General features: G+C 36.5%; 1 protein-coding gene across 1 annotated transcript in view; it reads right to left on the bottom strand.

Annotated features, from left to right (window-relative positions):
* Positions 1-8,128: 8,128 nt before the first annotated feature.
* The window catches only part of LOC126823284 (uncharacterized), a 33,992-nt gene continuing 16,891 nt past the window's right edge, over positions 8,129-25,229 (bottom strand). Inside the window, exons 2-3 of the mRNA XM_050552025.2 lie at positions 15,395-15,518; positions 8,129-10,996 (exon numbers count right to left, since the gene is read on the bottom strand). Of these exons, the coding sequence (XP_050407982.1) occupies positions 10,049-10,996; positions 15,395-15,518 (1,072 nt within the window). The 3' untranslated portion in view covers positions 8,129-10,048. The remainder of the gene's footprint in view (positions 10,997-15,394; positions 15,519-25,229) is intronic.

Below are 25,229 nucleotides of genomic sequence, written 5' to 3'. Positions count from 1 at the left end.
ATAAACATGCGTAGACCCTATAGACGCGTATTTACAACCCCAACGCATTGCTATAATGTGGTCTATTAGCGATATTGGAAATATTTACAATATTATATTTATAGGTGAAGGACATACTTATAAATATACTACACTAAACACGATAACCCCGTGCTAAATACAACACATATTTAACACCCTTCATATGATAGGAAAATTTATCAACATCCAGTACAGTCGCGTATTTTGGCTGAAATCTTTTGATAGGACTCTTTTTAATCTTAATCCAAACAGGAAAAATGTTTACCGTTGATATATTTATTATATTTGGTGAATCGGACAGTCTATATATTTTAACAAGCCAAAACAGATCATACTCCGCCAACAGTATGTGTTCTTTCTAGCAGCAAATCCTTTATTATTCACAGAAAGCAAATGTATGTCGTGGTTAGTGCACGGGTCAATCCTAAATATTGGGCTTGCCTGCAATTTTGCAATAAATAGAAGTAACATCTTCAAACATTATAACATCATAATTGTAACAATTTACATGCACTTTTTTTAATTGTGATGGACACTTCCGGCATTCCATGTTGAAGAAAGTGACCCCGGATATCTAACGGTTACACTGATACATTGAGGATAGCCCCCCCCCCCCACACACACACACACACACACTGGCTTCTCACTATAATCTACGCAAATACTATGTGAAAGGCATACATTAACATAAGCTTATCGATTGGGTGTGTCCAATTTATAGTACAACCTGTATAGCTGGTAAATTGAAAATGATTCAGATTCAATTATGTACCAGAGACAGTTCTATTATTGTCAGCAAATTACCCAGACGGATGTCTAATAAATATATAACGGACAGTCGTGTATCCATTATTGTAAACAGATATGATGTGACGTTTCTGTCTTGTAAATAGTAGGCTATGCAGAGAATGACCACGAGACATTAAGCGCGCAGATACTGTCACTACCTACTTTTAAGTGCAGTGGTGGGAAATACTACAACTAGTTTAATAGGGGTTAATGTCCACATCCAGCTAGGGTAATATCGTAGACTAGAAAGGGTAAAACAACACGAAATACCTGTTACCCCCTCCCCCCTTCACGTGCTATATAAATAAACATAATGAGAACATAATGAGGACAAGGACATTAGTTGCTGTCCTTAAAACCGACAACTTGCCAATGGTAATAATATTGCAAGTGAACCATACGAGTTTGCAAGTGAAAGGGGGAATTATACTTACGAGACGAAAGGTTTTTTATAGGAAGTGTGTCTTCTCGATATAATTTAAAACAATGGTATATTCAAGTGACAATTCAGTCCTTGTAATGTGACCGAATATAATTGACAGTCATTCATCTGTTTCCTGCAAATTAACCCAATTTAGACTTTACGGTTAAGTAATGGCTGTATGACTGTATTCTTTGGAGAGAGAGTGTGTGTGATGTGTGTGTGTGAGAGAGAGAGAGAGAGAGAGAGAGAGAGAGAGAGAGGCTTAACGTCCACTTGATACGAACAAGGTCATTTCGGGACTAACATATGTTTCAATTTTATTTCAATAATTCGTTTGCGCGTAGGGGGCTTTAGGAGTGGGTGGAAACCGAGGGACGGAGAAAACCCACGAGGTTGGACAGGCGACCCTACTCCTTGTCACGCTTAAGTGGGGAATCGAAACCATGCCACTTGACTCTTTGACATCCCTTATGATCCAACGCGCACCTCGCCCCATATTCTTTGGAATATTAAAAAAAGACGACAATGACTCTAAAAGCACATATTTTTTTTTATATTTAAAAGAATTATTGTAATTTCTAATCAATTGGGTTCAATATGTTAACAGCCCAAATCGAACTTCAGTCGTTTAAGCCTACTTAGTCCATTCTACACACGTTTTTTATTATTGTTTTGTCGTTTGTGAATCAGCCATTACTAATTACTTCCGTTTATCAATTAAATCACATTATTTATATATAAATAAATAATGAGTATAATTTAGCACACCATATAACCCCATGACAAGCGTATGTCTATGTTACTTTCGCTGTTGAGAATTCATTATGACTTTAAATACGTTATTAATTTGAAATGCGAGCTTACAGCTGATTTATATACATATCTATATAAACAGCTGTTTCAACCATAACATAACCCACTAACCAAATATATAGGTCATTTGAATCACGTGATCATAATGTTTACATCTCGGTTCATACCAAAACATTGAAAGTGGGTCACAAATGGCGCGATGTTATTATTGTTCTTGGGTATATTTATACATTTTCAGAGCAATTTAAATGTCATACGTTACACGCTTGTATTTATATAAGAGGTTAAAAATCGATACATTTTTCAAACTAAAGAGGTCAGTCTCCTTTGTAAGTGTACGAAAATAATCCTCGTGGCAGACATTTATAACCTTTTAAATGACGAAATTCGTCAACTGAAATGTGGATTGTAGAGTTGCTTGTCAATAAGATGTATGCAACAGTAATTACTCCGTGTGATTTTCTCTATTTCGTATTATAAAACATTAAACTATGAATTTGTTAAACTGTAAAATGCCTATGCAGTTGGGAGTCATGGTGACGGGTGTAAATTTAAAGAATATATTTTATAGGAATTTTATCATTCTAGCTTTGACTTTCAAAATGTCTAGTCTTTTTTATCCTTCAGTTTTTCGTCAATATGTTATAAGTTGTAGCAGGCTGGACGCCTGGCCCAACATGGCAAGTAACCATTCTCCACTCGAAGTCTCGCTATCCAGCTCGTGCACTACACCGGTTGACCTAGAGGTCATTGGTCACGTGATTAACTACATGATGAAAATGGTATATGTCAGAATAGTTTCTGGCGTTACAAACACTTGACGAGTTTCAGTCAATTTTAGGAGAAAATGTCATCAATTACTACACCTCCGAAAGACAACTCTGCCGAAATGAAATGAAATGGGGTTTAACGTCCAACTATTCCGCTCCGAACTGGGCTAATGAAGACGGGCATACGCCATGTACAGTGTGCTATGGGGGGAATTTTGCCCGGACAGCGGCACTACGGCCTACTCTTATATCGAATTCCGGAGATCTTTTACGTGCACGCCAATGTTTACACAGGACCTCGGTTTTTCGTCCCATACGAACGACTAGACAGCTGTCCTTGTCAGACCCTCCGTCCTGAAAAGACAGTGGCATCACAGGAATAACATTCGCCCTATTCCGCCAAATACGTGTCAGATGTATGATATTGGCAGCATGTGTTTATTACTATAGTAGGGTGAATTACGACCAAATATTAAATGTTTAATACGTCGTGCTAATCCGCACAGTATTACTTAATTCAGTAAATTATATTTTAATGGATCTTAATCCAACTTGATTTAACTGTATTTGGATATTTGGAGACACAAGCTTATGTCAAATTCCATATCTACATTGGAGCTTATTTACTATTAAGCATTGAACCAATCATTGTTACATTAATTTTCTGCTGTTAGGTTGATTATTGTTAACCAAAGAATAGAGATAAATATTAACAACCCACAAAAGTCTTGTCTTCATTGATTCAACCACGAGAATTCATGAAAATACACAAGGATTCCACTTGTACATTACAACATGCTCAGACAATATCGTTATCTAATATGGCAGGACTTTTTTATCAATTGCCCTGGAAGATTAACACATTTTGAATTCTTCTTTGTAAAGTGGTATGTTTTTGACATTATAAAACCATTAATGATTGTGAGAATAAAGTAATCATTATCGTTTAAAAGTAACGTCATGCTTAGTTTGTATTGAATTTAAAAATCTTAAATGTTGCCGTTCTTGTCTTGTGGGATATGGTATAAGCAAATGACATACTATTTGGGAAATTGAAGGTAAATGTAAAGTTTCACTGAACGACGTCATTAAATATAACTGACAACACTTTTGACTAGGAACGCCTGACAGTGCCATCGCCTGTTTGGTCCATGCGCGGGCGTATTTTCGCACGGATCAAGTAGGCGATGGCTTTATTCGGGGCCTCACTAAGAAGTATTATATTTACAATTCACAACACTTGTACGCCATTTTTTTCTGGATATAGGAGGTTCTGTATGCGATCACCTATAATATTATTGAAATATTGGGTGTAACTTAAGATCTACCACGTGCCATTTCTTATACCTTTATTATTGATATTATCTCTGTTGCTATAGCCGATCGATTCTTAGCAAGCCAAACTATTATTAAACACGTATAGACAGCCAAATACACATAAAACGTTGACGCATTTTGGCGTTTGTAAAGCAACATCTACATTCAATATGGTTTATAAATCGATTTAAAGGAATTCGTCGTTGTCTATATAAATATGAAATGAGTAAAGGTTTCTGTGTCCTAATAATTTATGTTGTGTATAAAATCCTTTTAATCAGTTAATGCTTTCGATTCAGCGATGTGTGGACGATTAGGAACCAGAACGATAAATTTCACAGTACAAAAACACATATTGTTTATGGCATTGTTTTCCGACCTTCTAGAAAACCCGTGTAGAGTAGAACTCGCAAACGGTAGTAAGAGCTGTTTATATTATTACGTATATCGTAAAATAGGTCACAATATATGTATAGCTTGTAATAAGAATTTAGATTGTGTCGAATCCACTATTCCTTACATAAATAGAATTTGAGTTCCTGCTGATTCGGATTTCTATGTCCCATCAGTTATCTCCAACGTGGGCCAACTCCAAGTTTGGGCAAGCGGTAATCCCATCCCTAACCTTAGCCCCAAAGCTTACCCTAACCCACAATCTCGCCAACAATCACGTGGCCTAACCTTATTTACATCTCAGCGACCTTGACGAGAATTGAGTGGCCTTAACAAATAGATTTAACCGTGGGGGTGGGGTAGAAATCGATGTATTAAGGCCGAATTATTGTTAGAGATACAATAGGCAACCTTGTCCAATAAATGGACAACCTTCATGCCTACCACGAATTATTTTTGAAGTAGAGGGCCGAAGGAACTGTGAGTAAATCGTCGCCCGTTTGTGTTGACTTTCGTATGCCCCAAAAGTCCCAACACCTATTAGTCTAGGATCTGTCTTATTATAGTCTTTAATTTCTCTCTGGAGATAGAAGGTAACAAACCCTTCGTTCCTTATGAGGTAGTATTTTCGTCACTGGCTCTTGTTAACTAATAGCCAGCCCTCTTTCTTTGGGGGTGGGGGGTGGCTTTGCCGAATGGTTAGCACGTGCCTGCTGTATCATAAAGCCTGTCATTGAGTCAACTGGCGTGGTTTCGAATCCCCGGTTGTACGTGACAAGGAGTAGGATCGCCTGTCCAACCTCGTGGGTTTTCTCCGGGTCCTCCGGTTTCCTCCCACTGCTAAAGACCCCTACGCGCAAGCGAATTATTGAAATAAAATTAAACCATATGTTAATCCCGAAATGACCCAGTTTGTGTCGAGTGGACGTTAAACCCCATTTCTCTCTCTCTCTCTCTCTCTCTCTCTCTTTCTTTGGGTCCTCTGGTATATTATTTACGCGATTAACCCAAGGTCTTATCGCGCTCCTGCATAATAATCGATTAATGTGTTAGTTAACCTGGATTAGTATTCAAATCACTAAATATTGCTTCCCATGTCATTCATGCGGAAACGTTCCATGCAGTTAATTTAATTGTACATTGTCATTAGGTGTACATTTAATGTCCATAATAAATCCGATGGGGTAATGAAAGACAGACAGGAAATATTCAGTGAATAATAAGTGGACAACCTCATATATGGAATTTAAAATGAGTCGGATTTTATGGCGTCTAAATTTCGTTTTATATTATAATATGTTTATGATTTGGAACTGTGTCTTACTTAATGTCAAATTCAAGCATCATTTAACGTTTCTTCCAGCATACAGAAGACTCTGACGTTGCTGCAATTACTTTTTTTTTTTTTCTTGTGGCGGAAGGGAGACAAATCCACTGAAATAACGCCTGTGATAGAAGGAAGGGAGACAAATCCACTGAGAATTCCTGTCACATGGGAACTCAGACTAGCAATTATTTGCCCATTGACTTCAATGTTAAATGGCTGTAACATCACAGGCTGTAGCTTTTTGCTCAACATTCCGTTGGTTCCAATCTTTATAGGCACAATGGGGACCACATTTAGCAATCTCCTCAACATAATTTTGTAGGGGGTTGACCATTTAGATTTTTTGCTACAGGGATTTGAAGTTGACTGGGGTGAAAAATCTCACTTCCGACACAATGTTAGATTGCTCTGCAGAAAGACACTTTACACCCCCTATCCTTCGCTGTAATATCATCAGTATTACCCAAAACTGCTATGAAATTGCAAATTTGATCCCTTTTCTCCAATTCTAGACCAAAAAGTCAACCCAAAAATGCAGGTAGAGGGGAGAAAAAATTAAGGGAAAAATTGTCTATTTATAACTCGCGCTACATCATGAAATAAGGGGAAATAATTACTAGTCTTAGTCGGAGGCAGACCACCATTAATTTCCCCATTGACTTCAATGTTAATTCTGGCCTCTTTGCCCACCTCCAACTTTTCCCCAAATTTTCGTTGGGTTGAATGCTTTTCACTACAGACAGAGGAACATACGGTCATGTCTTTGCACCAAAATTTTGAGATACACAAACTTGAAGAAGCATACTAAAAACATGTAACTAGTTGCCGTACATATCGCCGTAGCCAACCTGATAACCCTGTTATCCTTCCGCCTCAAAATTATGAATATTTACCAAAACCTGGCAGAAAATGTTAATTCAAACCCTCTTCGTCCATTCTAGACCAAAAAAATCAACAAAAATGGGCATGCAAAAGGGGAGAAAATAGAGAGAGAGAGAGAGAGAGAGAGACAATTGCTATAAATAGACGAACTACAATTCGCCGAGATGGTGAAATTAATGGTGGTCTGCGTCCAGTCCACCGATATGGTGAAAGTTAATGGTGGTCTGCCTCCAGTCCATGGACTAAGACTAGTAATTATTTCCCCTTATTTCATGAGTGCGAGTTTTAAATAGACAATTTTTCCCTTAATTTTTTTCTCCCCTCTTCCTGCATTTTTGGGTTGACTTTTTGGTCTAAAATTGGAAAAAAGGGATCAAATTTTCAATTTTATAGCAGTTTTGGGTAATACTGATGATATTACAGCGGGGGGATAGGGGGTGTAAAGTGTCTTTCTGCAGAGCAATCATTGCGTCGGAAGTGAGATTTTCACCCCAGTCAACTTCAAATCCCCGTAGCAAAAAATCTAAATGGTCAACCCCCTACAAAATTATGATGAGAAGATTGCCAAATGTGGTCCCCATTGTGCCTATAAAGATTGAAACAAACGGAATGTTGAGCAAAAAGCTACAGCCTGTGATGTTACAGCCATTTAACATTGAAGTCAATGGGCAAATAATTGCTAGTCTGAGACCACATGGTAAGAATTTCAGACAATTTGAATTGCCTAGACGTTATATGTTCAGCATTTACACTTGCTTAATGCAATGTCTTGTTTTTAAAACTATATTTGGTTCGACAACGATGTTGATTTACATCCGGTAAATTTGCGTGAAACTGTCTCTGTCAGGTATATTTGCGTGAAACTGTCTCTGTCAGGTATAATTACACGTTTACCTGGAATCACACACCAAAGATTAAAAGTCTGGGGTTCTAAATATTGGTACAAAAATGAGATGTTCTAAAATATTCAAAAACTCAACAAACACATGGCGCGTAAAGGATATGAAATAGCGTTTAACGCCCCACTTTGCTTCCTCCTACATCAACCGGTATATAGACTGGCATACGTCATGCAATGTGATATTAGGCACATTCTGCGAGGAACTTACCAGGTGATTTCGGGACTAACGCATCGTAGATCATGCAGGGCCAATGACCATAGGGACAGCTGTTTCAACTAGTTGATTAGTGTAGTAATTAGCATGAGCCATATATGGTGACTGGTCCATCTAGCTACCGGGCCATGCACCCCATTAGAGGATGATATAACAGATTGCCTTGGTGGTTCTTAAACTGTCAATTATGGACAAAATATTTGCGACAGTAAAAAGAAACAACAAAATATCTTAACCCTGTTCTCAATAAACAACACAACAACAATACTGAGTATTTCCATATCCTATATTATACATTTATAGGCCATATAATGGAAGCTTATTATAGACTGCATGAATAAAGATAATCTAGACTAGATTTAATAGCACCTTATTTATCCAGGCTTAGAGGAGACAAATCATTGAAATAAGGACTAAAAGGTTGTATACTAATACACATAACAACATGACATTAATCTGCCAACATGTTTCACTTGACAAGGCAATAACAATAGTATGACTTTATAATATATGTACATTGTATTAGCGTGAGATCACAAACCTTCGCGGTCTGTAAAATATTATATTATACAGGGTGGCAAGTTTCAATATTCCTTATCAGAAATATCAATAATAATTAACAGATTTTCTTTAATAAAAATTACCATGCACCATCTTCTCGAGACCGGGGTATAAATCGTCTTCTATTAAGTTGGGTTTTTTTTTTTAAAATTAAAAACACAGCTAATGTGGCACCTATAACACACTTTATTAGGTCTATATAACACATTTTAACGAAGAATATTATATAATAATGTTGTGCTCGCAAACCAATCAGCAGTTAAAATCAAATAAAAATACTGACTTAAGAATGCAAATTTACATTTGAGAGAAATCAAGTTATTTGGAAGATGTTTTGTATATAGACCCTGCATTTAATATAATATCGTTTCTATATGTATAGTATCATATTTACTCTCTTTTTTTCGTTATCCTAACCCAGACTGTCTGGGAAATTCTAAGTAAACTTTAAAACGTCTATAAATGAGTAAATATAATGGCAAGAGTTGATATTGAACACTGTTTGTGGTTCAAACTGAAGTAGATATACACTATTGGATTTATGTTATTAAAAATTAAAGTAAATACAGAATAAACCGTTATGAGTGGAAAATAAAGGTGCAAAAATCCTTTTTTTTACAATTTAACAAGTAAAGTTAAAAAACAAAAGAAAAACTCCGCCATTTAATAATTATTTGTGTTATTACATAATGGTCAACATGTTATTTCACAAATAAAAACAATAATATTTGCTAACTTACGGAATAATTAAACCACTAATTAAATAAAACAATTAATTGCTTACAACAAATATAACAACATTCATAATAAATACAACAATATATTATATTTGTATATCATTTTGCCGATTCTTTAAATTATTGGGGCGTACGCAAACAGCCAAAATTGTTGCTCTGAGAAGTATTCGAAGCAACTAGCACTATTGATATAAGCAGGCCTATCTATATCTGCACAAGAAAGGCATGTACATATTCGTATCACCCACGACCACAATGAACGCCTCTAAAAAGATGAACATCACTTTAGTCCCCCGCCCCTCCACTTTTATACAAACTTAAATTATTGCTTACCCTTTCTTAATTCGGCGAGTTAAAATTGTGATCTATTTAAAAAATTGTCAGATCGATTTTAAAAGGGGGGTAAATCTCGTCTCTTTAGGATCTCTAACCACTGTATTTAAAACGGCCCCATTCAGCATTATGGATATTAAGAATAAGCAATTTAAGTCCTGGCCAACTTATTCTACCTTATATAAGTAACCCACGTAAAAAAATAACCATTTCTCAGATTAATCCATTATCCATTATAGTTTCAGATGACTCTGGACAACAAGTAGCTAAAATATTTCCGACCAGTGTGATTTGTGATTTCCTCGTTTTCAACCTTATACAAGCAACACCCTTGTTCCTCATAGGCTATACTGCAACGTATATTGCTTGATTGTCAAATAAGTTATCACCAGTACAATTAATTATTCTACACAGATTCCCGCCCTCAGTTTCTCCAGACAATTTCGTTATGTCACACTTTAAATCGAGAACGACATCGTGAACTTACAGTATAACAAACAGCCTTTTAATGATATAGAAGCCCTGAGATTTATTTTTAACATAATACTTTTCCTTTTATTTATAGTTTATAGATCTGTGTTCAGTTCATCCAAACCAGCCAGCATATTGTCATATATACTCATTTTTGACGAAGATTGTTGCTCAAAAGTCATTGGACGTTTAGCTGAGGGATATTGTAACGGTTGTGGTTCTGGCAGTTCACTTTCCTCGTGCTTAACCGGCAACTGTCTCCATGTCCCCTGGTTTTGCTGCGGTGGTGTGTGAAGCATAGGCGTGGATTCGACAGTATTATCATAATCTTCGTCTGAAATATATTTCGTTTGAGCAATATCATAGGTTTGAACTTTGTAAGTATTGGCCTGGTTGTAAACGGTGGGCTGCTGTCGTGGTGTATACTGCATGGAGGTTGAATAAGACTGGGGAACAGGTGATGGGGTATATAACGGTTTCTCGTCCATGGAGCTTTTTACAGGCGTGGACGTCCTGAAGTCTTTTATCTCTACCGGAAATTTTGGCGAATTGTCGCGTGGAAGCGAGCCGTATTTTGAAGTTGGAGACGTCTGGTTGAGTATATGAGTAGGTGGCAAGGATCCATAGCGAACGTGAGCTGGCAACTGCGCGGGATATTGGGGAGCTTCTGGCAAGTACTGGGGAGATTGTGCCGGATGTTTCTGGATATTGGCAGGGTAGGTTCTATATGGTTCTGAAATAGGGATATCCGATTGTCTGCTCCCAGGTCTGCTGTATAAGGGTTCGGGTGCATTCTGTCTTTGCTCTGGTGGTATATATGTGATGACGCGAGGGTAACCTGGGGTTAATGTGGAAGTATCATGGATGGCGGCTTGTTGTGGCTGGGACTGAGAGAAGAAGTCTTTATCGGACGTCTGCACGTCTGGTGATAAGGTAACTTTCTTGTTACCTGGTTTACCATTACGTTTTAACGATGATGGTTTCTGTATTGTAGCATAACCAGGTATTTCTACTTCTATCATCTCAGCAGGGGGTATCGTTTCCTGAAAAATTCAACCAGTAAAGCATATAAAGATAGGTTTCCATAAAACGAAATATAAGCCCACGTCAATGACTTAAAACTGAGCAAGAGCAACAGCCCACGAGCCCCCACAAGATTGTTCAATTTGTCTTAAATAGTACCAATTGTTGAATATGTATATCAATTTAGAAATTTTAACAATTGAGGTTACGGTATCTGCAATATTCTCGAATAATGCCCTTGTCTGGCTCTCCATAACGTCACCTAGTACAAACAAACGTCCTTCTGGTAGCCAACCAACGGTGTATTTGAGAAATATGGAGGTTTGCAGGGTTCAATAAGTTTGTAGATGAGAATAATAGTATGTTTTAACTCCATATGTTTTCAGGCCTGTAACTAGGGCCCCCGCCCCCTGCAAAAAGTTTGCCCCCCCCCCCCTTCCCCCTGTGAAAAAATTTTCGACCATAAAAAAATAGATATAAATTGTCCGTCAATTTTACAGCACCCCTGAGAACACTTCTTGCCCCCCCCCTCGTTGCTCTGAGCTAGTTACGGCCCTTGGATCACGGTGGCTAAGTGGGTAAGACGGTGGCTCGCTAGCCTGGAAGTCGGGTGTTCGATCCCTGCATTGGCCGAGAAAGTTCAACCTGATTTTCCGGCGTGGTTCCCGTGATGCAGGACGGAGGGTCTGATAAGGACAGCTGTCTAGTCGTTCGGATGGGACGAAAAACCCAGGTCCCGTGTACACATTGGCGTACACGTAAAAGATCCCTTGACAGTTGGAATTCGATATAAGAGTAGGCTGTAGTGCCGCTGTCCCGTCAAAATTTCCCTCATACCACACTGTATGACTGGCGTATGCCCGTCTTCATTAGCCCAGTTCGGAGCAGAACAGTAGGACGTTAAACCCCATTTCATTTTGTATGGTTTAGACTGGGCTTGCTACTTTAATATATACACACAAGATACGCCCACATTTTGCAAGAGATGGACAGAGAACAAGCTCAAAGGGCGATTTTCTTCCAATAAGGGGCCATAATACGGGTTATTAATTACGGTCAGACATAAGTTTCATCAAAATCGGATAAAAGTTGTGATCTCTAGAGGGTCCACAACCCTGGTATTTCATACTTTTACACTACATGTATTTATGTACGGGGCGCGGCCATTTTGTCGGACAGTTTCGGTCCGCTTTTCAAGAAATTCGAACTCGGCCGTCATATGGTGTAACGGTAATATATTTGAACGGTTTTTAAAATCGGACAAAAATTGTAACCTCTATATGGTCCACACGCTAAAAACTTGATTTTTCGTACAATCAGGGGCCATAATCCAGGAAGTTACTGTCCGATGTGCGCCAATACCGAAATGAACCAGGATCTTTGGGTCATAAACATACATATTATTTTTCATTAAAATCGGATAAAAATTGTGACCTCTAGAATCCCCACATTGTAGGGGAGCTAGCTGACCGTTATTCCTAAACTCGCGGACAAAATTGGCACTATGCCTAACGGAGGCACCATCATGGCTGATGATCAAAATGGGAATTCTTAAGTTGCACATCCCCTAGTTTTAGGGGCTGCACGCCCCCGAAATCACCGAAAAAGTCGATTTAATTCAAATTTTTGCGGACAAAGTTAATCTTTGCTACATTTGTTCACGTTGCTAAGGCAAACTTGAAAAGTGCCCTTCAGAACAAAAAATCCCCTGGCTTCTGGCTTCAGAACGCCCCCTAGTGACCCGAGTGCGTAGGTTTATTTCAAAATATGAAGGACAACTTTGATTCCCTTTTCAGCTGATAGGGTATGGTCTCAAAGTAAAAAAACACAACTTCAGAACAAATAATACCCTGGGTTCCTACTCCAGAACGGGTTCCAAGCTTAACACATCACAAAATCCCGGTAAAACTAGTAGAAGACTGATTTGTTTCAAGTATGGCGGACAAAATTCTTCTTTCGTGAGAATGGTGCCACTATTGACCTATAAATATAAAGTGCGCGGGTGAACAGCGGCAAGTGGAATTTTTCCCATCCGTATCACGTATCCGTATCGTCACGTGATAGTTGGGTCAATGTAGTTTTAGAGTTTTTGGCAGATTTTCACGCCGCGTACGTATGGGTAGCTGAGCTGAGCTTAGTTCTATTACAGCATGACTTCGATCGACAGCAATTTTTGGTTTCACCAATGGATCCTTTCAGAAAGTATATACCCCTTTTACAGATTTGCAAGGTCCCACCTCCCTAAATTTAGCACGTAGATCAGCCAACATGCAGACCGACAGGAAAAATATGAAAATTCCGCGAAAAGCTCACCGAAAGTAATGATTAAATTCCCGTCTTTATCATGGTTAAAATCACATCAAATATACACCTTCGTGTTCTAGAATACACATAGATTCATAAAAAACGCCACGGCGCAACATTTCAGCGTCTAAAAATAGCAAACAATACGGTAAAAAAAACCGACAATGTTATACAGACCTTTTCCGTATAAAAGCTGTTCAATACGTGGTGCCATATCCGCGTGTGGGGATCACGTGGCTAAGTGGGTAAGACGCTAGCTCGCTAGCCTGGAGGTCGGGTGTTCGATCCCTGCATTGGCCGAGAAAGTTCATCCAGATTTTCCGGCGTGGTTCTCCCTTGTCAGTGATGCAGGACGGAGGGGCTGACAAGGAAAGCTGTCTAGTCGTTCGGATGGGACAAAAAGCCGAGGTCCCGTGTACACATTGGCGTGCACGTAAAAGATCCCTTGGCAGTTGGAATTCGATATAAGAGTAGGCCGTAGTGCCGCTGTCTGGGCAAAATTTCCCTCATAGCACACTGTATGGCGTATGCCCGTCTTCATTAGCCCAGGTTAGGAGCAGAACAGTAGGACGTTAAACTCCATTTCATTTCATATCCGCGTGCCGTTTCACTATGAGAAATACACAGGCATTGATGACGTCACGCACAAAATCGATACGGATACGCGATATGGACCAGAAATTTACGCTTGCCAAATGTCTGTATTGGCATAATACGTCAACGTGAAACTGTGTGCGTATATAAAAATAAAGCTAGTAACAACTGTACTGTACGCGATATGGACCAGAAATTTACGCTTGCCAAATGTCTCTATTGGCATAATACGTCAACGTGAAACTGTGTGCGTATATAAAATCTGGAAGGAAATCTATTTTCTACTGTCTTGCTGAGTTTGCCATTTGAGTGCGGTAGGATACAAATATAGTTGGTGCCATGCCAATCTAAATTTGATCAACCATGAACACACGTTAGGTGAATGTATAAGTTATTCTCATATTTTTTCTCCCAAAATTTATCTTTAATCAGTTAGCAGTTGCCGAAATACTCAAATTTTTTTACGACAGATAAGAACCCTATTACGGATTTATAATGATAACTTAAGTGTAATTCCATTACTTATCTTTTAGGATTACTCATAACATATTATATTTGTAATGTGATGACACAATTTGTCATATTTGATAAATTTGGGGCAAAATAGAAATAACATTTCGAAAGATAGGTTGCCAAGTAACGAAATATACGCTAGATTAGACATAATCCCACTAGCGGAGGAGTTCTCGGACCATTGCTCCAGGAAAAGGGACTATACCCTGTAGAGCGTCCACAAAGTTGACGACTGACCGATCGACGAACAGACATGAGTGACGACAATACAAGACTACATTTAAAGACACCAAAAAGAGCTTTTAAACTGATTTTTTTTCAGATCGAGGAAGTAAATTATGTGACTGCAAATATTTTAAGAGAAACACTTTTGGGTCTCCACAGGTGTAATACTACCTTTAAATATTGAATCATAAATGAGGAACGGTAGTAGATATATTTTAGGGAATAAAATTGGATACTTCTCATACTTGGTTTGATTGTTTTTTCAAATAATTTAAACTACATGTAGCCACGATCATTGCTCATGCACTATATTTGTGTCTAGATAACAGTTATAATAAGAATGGCACATAGACGCCAATTCCTTGCGAATATGGAATTGTGCCAACCATACCCGAACGGCTCAGTTAAAGTTTCAGTATATTATACTGTTTATGTACAGTTTAACTTTTGATTTCTATATTTATTTAAACCGATTAAATTAGCTCATACTGTAAATCTTTAGGACGCTTTTTGAACACCTGACGCCTCAAATAATGTTCAGCAATGAACACTCAGCGATCATATATAGTTGAACACAATATGTTCAAATTGAAACACTAGGTGTTATTTCAGTGGTGAAACTTAACAATCCTGAACACATCTAATGCGTTCTTACCAGTTATGGACGTTAAAATGTGTCTTCTACTCCTGTCAAGTATGTTTATATAGATAAATTTTTGCAGTTAACGAAATCTTAATGTACCGTTTGTGAAATCCGTCGAGGGCGGGTATTGTATACTTACCGAAGTTTGCGTTTCTTGGTCCCGAACATACCAAATACAATAAGCATGTATACTTAAAAATATAACGATTAATAAACAGCACCCTCCTATACCAGCTAATACAATCCCGGCAGCACCAATACCACTAAAATAAAACACAATATTATTACTTTATTATTAAAAAATACCTGTATTAAAATAAGCACTGTAGAATCTGATGCACATGACCCAACTTATCACTTCTCAAACACACCTCTTATCAATAATCCACACATTCCAACATTAATTTGACACAGTTGGTAAATGCTATTTATTATGCAGTTCCACCTTGTCAGTGATGCAGGGCGCGGGGGGGGGGGGGGTGCCAACGAGAGTGAATAGTCGTTCGGATGGGACGGAAACTCGAGGTTCCGTGTACACGATGTGGTGCACGTAAAAGTACATTTGACAGTTGGAATGCAATTGCTGCCCGGGCAAATTCTCCAATCAAAGCACACTGCATGGTGAATGCTCATTTTCATTAGCTCGTTAGGTAGAAAAGTAGGGCCTTTCATTCATTCATTCATTTCTTATTATTTACCATAATAATAAAGATAAATGATTTTAAATCATCTTTCATAATAATGTATTTTATCGCCTTTTGTCCAGTAAACTGTTCAATGGCGCTGAGTTATCTGTCACAGTTCTTGATATTATATTGAAGTAAAGAGAATCCTTAAAGGTAAAATATTCCAAACTTAAATGAAAATATAGACTTCAGAGCATACATAGAAAACCATATTTAAAATATGTTATGGCTATCTAAAATTCACATTACTCTCTATTGATTTCATGCCTGCGCCATCTTCATTTAACTGAATTACATGAAGGATAATTTCTTTCCATGAACATCAAGATGAAGAAGACATCTAACCTAGTTTTTTGGAGTTTTAAGTGTGTAAATTACTTTCTAAGGAACCCTTATTATTAATTATTTTTTTCTATTGAATTCAAATGCATTATATAGGTAAGATTAAGATAAAAAGCTATAAACGTTTAAAATTAAATGATGAAAAGGGAATATATTGAAAATTTCAGTTAAATAAATGTCTAATCATGTAAGATTTTAGGTCAGGAGAAAGACCAATAGACAGATTTAGCTCTTACATAATGCTTCTTTAACGGAAACAAGAAACGAGGCTCCTAACTTTGTTCCTTTGTTTGGGGTATTTATCATTGCAAGTGATAAAGTTTCAATCATATATCATGAAACGTTATTAAAAGGGTTTGTAGAAGAAGTCTAAATACAAACTAATTTGTTTACGCCCGGCAAATGTTCAGTGATACAGATCACGTTGCTATCAAGATAATGCTGTTTTCCTGATGTTCTAAATGTTTATGGTTGTTCTATTATTGTTGCATCATCAGTCGATATCTAGGCAAAAGTAAGTATAATGATGATTGATCACATTACATAACAGCCACCGAGTGATGATTCATTGCCTGTAGTTGGTACGTCTCTATTCTAAGTTATTTATTATAGAAGAACAGCCTTGTCTTAACGAGATTCCATCACATCTAATGTCTAATTGGTCGATATAAAATTACAGACATGCATCGTCTCAAAACATGCCAACGTAAGTACATCATCCGCACCAGAGAATTGAAATATAGAGTCAATATCTTGGCAAGAGTGGGTATTTCGTTTCGTTTTATAAAACTACGTCAATCACCTTTTTTTTTAGAAATAAACGAAATGAAATAAAGAAAACTCCAGGTGTCTGCTAAAAGGCAGATAATTAGGGTTTTACACTGCGTAGCTTGTGTGAAACACTGCTTTTATTAAGATTGTTATTCTTCTTATTATTTTTGTCCCCACTTGAGCATATCTCAGAAACTACTTGTCGGATCAATTCGATGTTTTATTAGAGTTTAAAGCTATTTCGAACTTTCTGTCTGCGACAACGCGAAATGTCCGAAATCACCGAAGTTGTCGGGTTTTTTTTAAATATTGCCGTAATATTAACAATAATGATCGGATTTTAACATTTGATACAATTTGACATAGCCGGAGATAGGGAAAATAGCTACGGTACTTTGGATTTTTGATTTTCGACGAATCTTCGAAGATATTAGGCGCCAAATTTTGAAAATTTAAATTTGAAACTTTTTAATTTATGCATATTTATATGGCATTTTACCCAGGGTTAAAGATTCATCTGATCTGACCAAAAATGGCAACATTTTGTGTTATCGTAAATTTCCTTGGCCGCCATTGGCCAATTCAGTTTTTCAGTCCTAGATTATTTATTATTCGATTTGTATAAAACAAAGTTCATATACTCCGTGATCCAAAATGTCTTTTTTTTTTGTTACAGGGAAAGTGTCCTTTCGGCACCGGAAGTGACGTAAATTTAGCAAAAACTACAATTTTGACATTCCGGTACCACTTTTTGAAAGCAAATATTATTTTTTTTCAAATCTAATAGAACTGAAAAGGGTGTGCCATGTAAAGGCGCATAAAACATCAGGCTAGGTCTTTTTAATTTCGATTTCGTTTTCGAGCCATTTAGATTAAAAGGTGAAAAAGGTGTAAAAATAAGCTATTTACAACCCATCCAGCGTCTTTCATATTTTAAAATATTTCTTCGTAACTGTCATAAACTCGTAGCAATAACCCATACGAAGAGAATCTATGACAAAATTAGTTTGTAATATTGGCAATTGGCAATTAAGCACGAGTCACTTTTTACGTTATTTCTTTCACCATTTGATGCCTAATGCCACTATCGACTAGGTCAAACCATTTTAACATTTTCATTATCACCGGAAATGACGTCATTTGCCCAAAAATGAATTTTTAGCCTTCAAAATCAGCAAATAGGTTTTTAAGGTTTTCACTTTTCACTTTGGTTTATAAAAGTGTCAATTATTATTCGATTTTTATAAAATGTTCACTATGTGATGCCTTATGTCATTATTGATTTCATAAAACTAATTTAATATTTACATTCTCAACGGAAGTAATGTCATTTTTGCAAGAACTGTGTTTTTAGCCTCCAAAACAACTATCTTTTTGAAGTGGGTTATATTTAGTATTTGTTTAATATTATGATATTTGATTCCAATGGAAATATAGATTGGATCAATACGATCATATAGATTTTAAAAAATGCCTCTAGCATCTTCCCTTGTCGAGAAATAACCAATTTTTGTCAGGATCTTTTTTTAAAGATTTTTTGCCTTTTTAGTTTCAGTTTATGGGTTCTATATTGTTAATTATTTTTTTCCCGATATGTATAATATAAAGTTCATATGTTTCATGGTGCAAATTCTCAACTTTTTTGTCGCCGGTAAAGTTTTTTGTCGGAAGCAGATATTAATTTTTATAAATCTGATATTTCTAAGTAATGTTCATAAACTTGAAGCATATATCGATACTAACACAATCTATGCCGAAATTAGTTTGTAATCTGAGCAGTTGCCGAGAAATGGGCAATTTTGCACGAGTCACTTTTCAAGTTATTTTGCCTGTAAAAGAGTGAATTATTATTGGATTTTCATAAAAGTAACACTATTTGATGCATAAAGCAAATGTGCATTATACAAATTTGAGTAGAATTTAAAATTGACACCGGAAGTGACGCCGATTTGTCCAAAACTGTATTTCTAACCCTCAAAACAGATATTTTATTCAAATGAGTCTTATTTGTTATGTGTTTAAAAGTATGATATTTAATTCCATTCAACAAATAGAATGGACCCATACGATCATATAGATATCACACAATGGTTTCTAACTTGTTCAGTTGCGGAAGACAGACAATTTTCTGCAAGTCTTTTTTAACGGTTTTTGGTCCATACAATTGTCAATTATTATTTGATTTTATAAAAAATTTCATCATTTGATGCCTAATGCCATTTGTGGTTTCATAAAACCAATTTCAAAAATTCTTTTTACCGAAAGTGACAACATTCCGACAAAAACTGTATTTTTAGCCTTCAAAACAAATATCTTCTTTAAATGAGTGTTATTCAATATTGCTTTAAATTTATGATATTTAATTTCATCCAACATATAGAATGATTTAATACGATGCTATAGATATCAAACAATTGCTTCTAACTTCTTCCGTTACTGAGAAGTAACCAATTTTGCCAGGGCCACTTTTAAAGATTCTTTTTCGCATTTTAATTTCCCATTAGAAAGTCTCATCAGCTAACTTAGCGGTAAGTTAGTAACCAATTTTATCAGGATCACTATTTTGACATATGTAATACATGGTAACAAATCTATAAATGGAACGGATATTGTTGAATTTGGTTGATTCTGCTTCCGTTTTATAACACGTGTGCAATGCTTATGTGGAAATCTGTTTAAGGGTTTCATTGGTACCGGAAGTGAAGTAAGTTCAATGGTAACTCGGCGCCGGTGAAACCCGTCAGTACTGTATCGCAGTTCTAGTTGATGTTAAGATTAGTAGAATGCAACAATGTGCATGGCTTGGCCAGTAATTACATTAATGCAGGATGAAAAACATGTGTTCCCATTGATTGTTCACAGATAATTTTACCTTCAAATTAGATTAAATGCAAATTCAGTTAATTTTTGTGACGCATACGTTGAAAGCAACAACGAAAATATTGCACGTTTGGGAATCGTTGGAATATTTTATCATGTTAAAAGTACCGACGACATCTCTTTCCGGAATTGTACTGGGATATTATTACATTAAATGATAACGTCAAAATTCGCAAATTACAAGAAAGTTTTAAACCTGTCCACCATATATTAAGGAATTCCTTGGCCATTTACCTTTGTTTCTGAAACTCTTGAGTCAATGAATGTTCTAATAATGCCTGAACCTTCTCGCTGACTGTTTATCAGCCATTTTGGTCTATGAAAATATGAAACTGGATAAAGAATACCAGACCACGATGACAGGTGTTGGAACTATTCAATTAATAAACAATGTGAAGCTAAATTAATAAAGTAAGCTCGATATTTTATAGAATGGCAGAAGACGATTATAAACTGTCTGTTAATATGTTTCTGTCATTATAAATCATAGTCTGAATTCAATGGCGCCCAAGCCAAATGATAGACTGTACTGTTCATCTGTAACCGAATTGTGTGTGAAGTTCAATCTTTGCAATTAATCACCCTTTTATACGTTGAGTAAGCTGCACTCAAATAGAATGGGTGAATCCATTATGAACGTTGAAATCAACACCAATAGTCCACTACCCCCAAGATTGAATTTAATCAGGATTGATAAATATTTGTCACCTTCATACATTTAAAGATTGTTCAATGAACAGAATCTGTGTTCTGAGAACATTAAAATGGCTGTACGTAACATCTGATTAGTTTGATCAATCAGTTCCAGTGTGGTGCAAGATCAAAAGGTGTTTCATTAGACCTGAACACGCCTTTAGGTGTTCCGAATCCGATATAATGTCAAAATAACTGTGGCAAGGTCATTTGTTCAGAGTGAAGGTCATAAAAGGAATATTGAGTTTGATATCATAGTAACCAAGTACTGATATGACCCTTCGGGAGAACTAGTTCATTTTTTGCCCAAATATTGTCTTGATAACAGTCAAATACAAGCATTTGAAAACTTTATTACAGAAACAGGACAATTTATCCAAGATAAGAAAACTTGAAAGAAGATCCACCTGTGTAGATATCTTTGATGTGTATGGATTGTGGTAGAGGTGGATTTTTATGGTGAAAATAGCCAAATCAAATCAAGAGAAACAAACACTCTTCTCTATTAGATTATTTTGTAGTATAAAAAATGAGAAAGTTATTGGAAGGCGATGTTTGGTTTACACAGAAATTGGCCAGACCCATGCTAAATTCGTTAATAGATAGTTTGATCTCGGGCCAGACACATACTTTCCTGGTAGGGTGAATGTGAATAGACAAAATGGCATGTCTGAATAATAATAATAATATATATATATCTATAACCTCAGCAATACCCATATAAAATCATGGTCGAAATATTAAAATAAAATTTTTGTCTAAAGTCATATCTATTGCTTTTATGAAAGATAATTTGCATGGCACCGAAACATGCAATTCGTCAATTTTACTGTTAGCTCTTTCACATGATTCTACCAAGTGTGTAAGCATAATAATTCAAGAAATAATTAACGGAAATTATTCATTGTTTGACATGATTATATGCCCAGTGACTCAAGTTCAATGAAACTCTAGCAATAGTTTTTGTTGCCAATATGCAGACTTGCTTATCTTACTGATAGGAACTATACTGATGTCCAAAAGAAAGTATACACACTAAAAGTATGACTAAGTTTTGTTTAGATTAAAAACATTTGATAAAGCATTACTGAGTTTGTCTCTTGCGTCCAAACTCAACATTTCTAAGCAAATTAAAAATGTGAAACAAATTGACATTCTACCCAAATACCGTATACCATGGGAAAATGACTTTGGTTGATCCAGCACAAAATGCAGTGTACACTTTCTTTTGGACATTAGTATATAATATACAACATTCAGTCAGGATGATAACTGCTGCCCACAGAGCGTTCAACAGATTGTAAAAAGTGCATGAGCAAATACAATAACCCTGACAGCAACGGAACACCCTTCAATTATGTGATTCCCTAATGAAAACAATGCAAAGAAATTGAAAGCAGGTCGGATGATAACTTTTATTGTTACAGCGTTCACATGAAGCAATCTGAAATTGGCTTCTTAATACATTTTACAAGATTGGATAATAAATTAATACGGTCTCTCGAGAAACTGTGGACAGGGACGACCTCATTTCAACATCGGGGAATAAAATGCAAATCTCAATTTGGTTCGAACTGGTGTCGGACCTTTTCGTTAGAAACGGCCGTTAAATAGGTTGGGTATATGAATATATTAACAATTTCTCAGTGAATGAGAAAATGTCCACATGTGCCCGTTCTTTGGCCCGTGCAACTTTATTTTAAAAATACACTTGCATAGCAAATGAAATAGGGTTTACCATGCTTCTGTTTTAGCACCAATTAATCACAAAGTTGGGTCATCGGCGTGAAGAAGTCGGAACTGCTTCGTTTACATGGTCATGTTCAACAGCGAGGGACCTAGTACAACCCCCCCATGGGGAATGTCACATTGTAACACAGTCTCAGTTGGGGATATTGATTTGATCACGATAGTTTGGGATCTTTGCGATAAGTGTGAATAGACTCACTTCACAACCGTTCTGGAAGTTATATCGAACCAGGCCGACACATCTAGAACAACTGGGAGGGGGGGGTAAGATTATTCGTAAAATTTGTGTCTGTTGTTGTTATTTTTTGATGAAATGTACTTGAAATGCGACGAAACCGTCGTGCTGAGTATTAAGCTACCATTAATTATAAAAGTTATTACGCCGGGGGTGGGGGGAATTTATGTTCGTCAGAAGTAATTTATCAGGTAAGGTATCAAGTTCGTTATGATTTCATCCATTGAAAGAATTAAAAGTATACTCTTCAAAACAAGGACCATAACTTTGGCAGTAATTATCGGAAATCGTTGAAAATCAATAGGCTTCTTCGTCTCATGACCTCAAACACTGTGACGACTGTGTATAAATTTAAAGTCAATCGGATATTAATTTTAGCCTTTAGAGCGTCTACAATATTTTTTGAAGTGATCAAGGGCCATACCTCTGGCAGTAATTATAGGAAATCGCTGAAAATCAATAGACTTCTTCGTCTCATGACCTTATAAGTTAAACACTGTGTATAAATTTAAAGTCAATCGGATATTAACTTTAGCCTCTAGATGGTCCACAAGATTTTTTGAAGTGATCAAGGGCCATAACTCTGGCAGTAATTCACAGATGAAGAACTTATTGCCCCAACAGAACCACTGAGCTGCATGTGCGACACGCAATAGCGCCATACACGTGGGAGGGATTCATTGTCAAATTTGACACTTCAAGAAAGGGTTGATGAAAACTGCAGCTTGCTGGTTTATCCTATCCATGTTTGCTTTCCTATCGGTTCTTGCATACGATTTACTGTTTAGCGTATCTTTGCTTTAGTGTGTTACGTTTAATTTGATCGGGAGACGTGTTCGTCGACTTCAACGTCAACCGACAACACTGCAAGAATTGGCCGTGGCACTGCGAGTGAAGTGGGTTAGATTACCCCAAATCGTGATTGGGAGTATGCCACGACGAATTGCTGAATGTCTGAGGATTGGTGGAGCAATTACTCATTATTAAGACAAAAATCACAAACGTCCATTTTCACTTTTGACAGTGTATCTCTTTGCGAGTGAAATGGGGCCGTCAGATAAGCCGCCCATATGAACTGTTTATGTTCATGTGTAGGCAATTGGTCGGTTATTAACACTGGTTACCTCTAATAAAAACAGCAGTGCATTTCCGCAGTTTTGTATTGTTTATGAATATCCCCTACTTTTTTTTAAAAGTATACATACATCTTGGCCGCATAATGTAGCAAATGTTGATTCCCGGGATTGTTCACCTTGAATACCGTATAGCCACGATAAGCCATTCATGTTGGCTGTACACGTATCAAGTAGAACATGAGTTTACAAGTGTTACGCATGAACCTGAAATGACCAGATCATTCTTCTGTACTTTATATTATATGTATAACAGTTAAACTTATACCGAACTTTGCAATCTCGAATAGCTCGATTGTTTCGAGGTTGGCTGTTTGTCTCAGTAAAGAGACCATGCTAAATAAACAAAAACACTTGACTTATCTCGAACAAATATTTATATCATTGACATTACTGTACATATTATTTTCTATATAATATCCTGAACATACATGTAGTCTTCAAGATAATACAAATTCATTCCAAATGCTTTATTTAGGATTTATATTCCCGCGTTTTCAGATCTTTATCCCTGATTTGCCTCAATGTCATCATTCTACGAAATAATAGTTCCCCAAATATCGACTTCTGGCATCTAGTCCATGTGACAGACAGATTTTCATTACCAATTTGATGAATAAATTTAACCATGATTTTCAGTTAGCTTTAGGTCTAAAGTGTCCAAAATTGGTTGATGGAGATCCGGGTCACTTTGCCAAATATGAGTTTGGCGGCCATCTTTAAAAATGGCCGCCATTTTTTTATTTGAAATAGTGTAAGTCAGGGAAACCTCCACAACTCCTCAACAGGTTCACCTACGGATATGTAATATGGCTCAAAATGTTCATAATACAATTCTAAATCTGCTGGTATATGATTCATGTTGTTTAATCAATGCTTTCGGTTTCAAAATAAAAGATTAATCTGAAAACAGCAATATTTTCGGGGTTTTTTCATGATGTCTGTTCATAAGTTTACTAAAAAAAAATCTTGTTCAGACCCATATAAGCCAAATTATCTATTTGGTCAACTAAAGTGATTTACTAGATATCAGAAACATTGATCATAAAAAATAATGTCTAATATGAGTGCCCCAAATCCAAGATGGCAGAAATTCAAAATGGCGGCCAAAAGTTGCTCAAATGGCCAATTTGTCAGATAATAGTTATTTCACAGTTTGATATTACATGTAATATCCAATTGAATGGGATTACTGAACTTAAAATGAACCAAAACACAGAGTGTTGAATATTCAAAAAGGCGGCCAGAATTTCCGTAAAATGATCGATTTTCTGTTTGATGTAGCTTGTAATATGTCTTTTATAAGCAAATAACACACTATTTATGGATAACAATTACTATAGTTTATTTCACTGCGTCTTTTCAACAAGATTTCACAAGTCGTTATCATGTTTTTACTGTTATGGCCTATTGCTCGTGGTTCATTATACCGCTTAAATAATTGTTTGATCTTTTATTCTTGTGCTTATCAATTACAGTTTATAC

The sequence above is a fragment of the Patella vulgata genome, chromosome 6 (assembly GCF_932274485.2).
Source record: "Patella vulgata chromosome 6, xgPatVulg1.2, whole genome shotgun sequence".
NCBI classification, from domain to species: domain Eukaryota; kingdom Metazoa; phylum Mollusca; class Gastropoda; family Patellidae; genus Patella; species Patella vulgata.
This window is presented reverse-complemented; position numbering and strand designations above follow the sequence as displayed.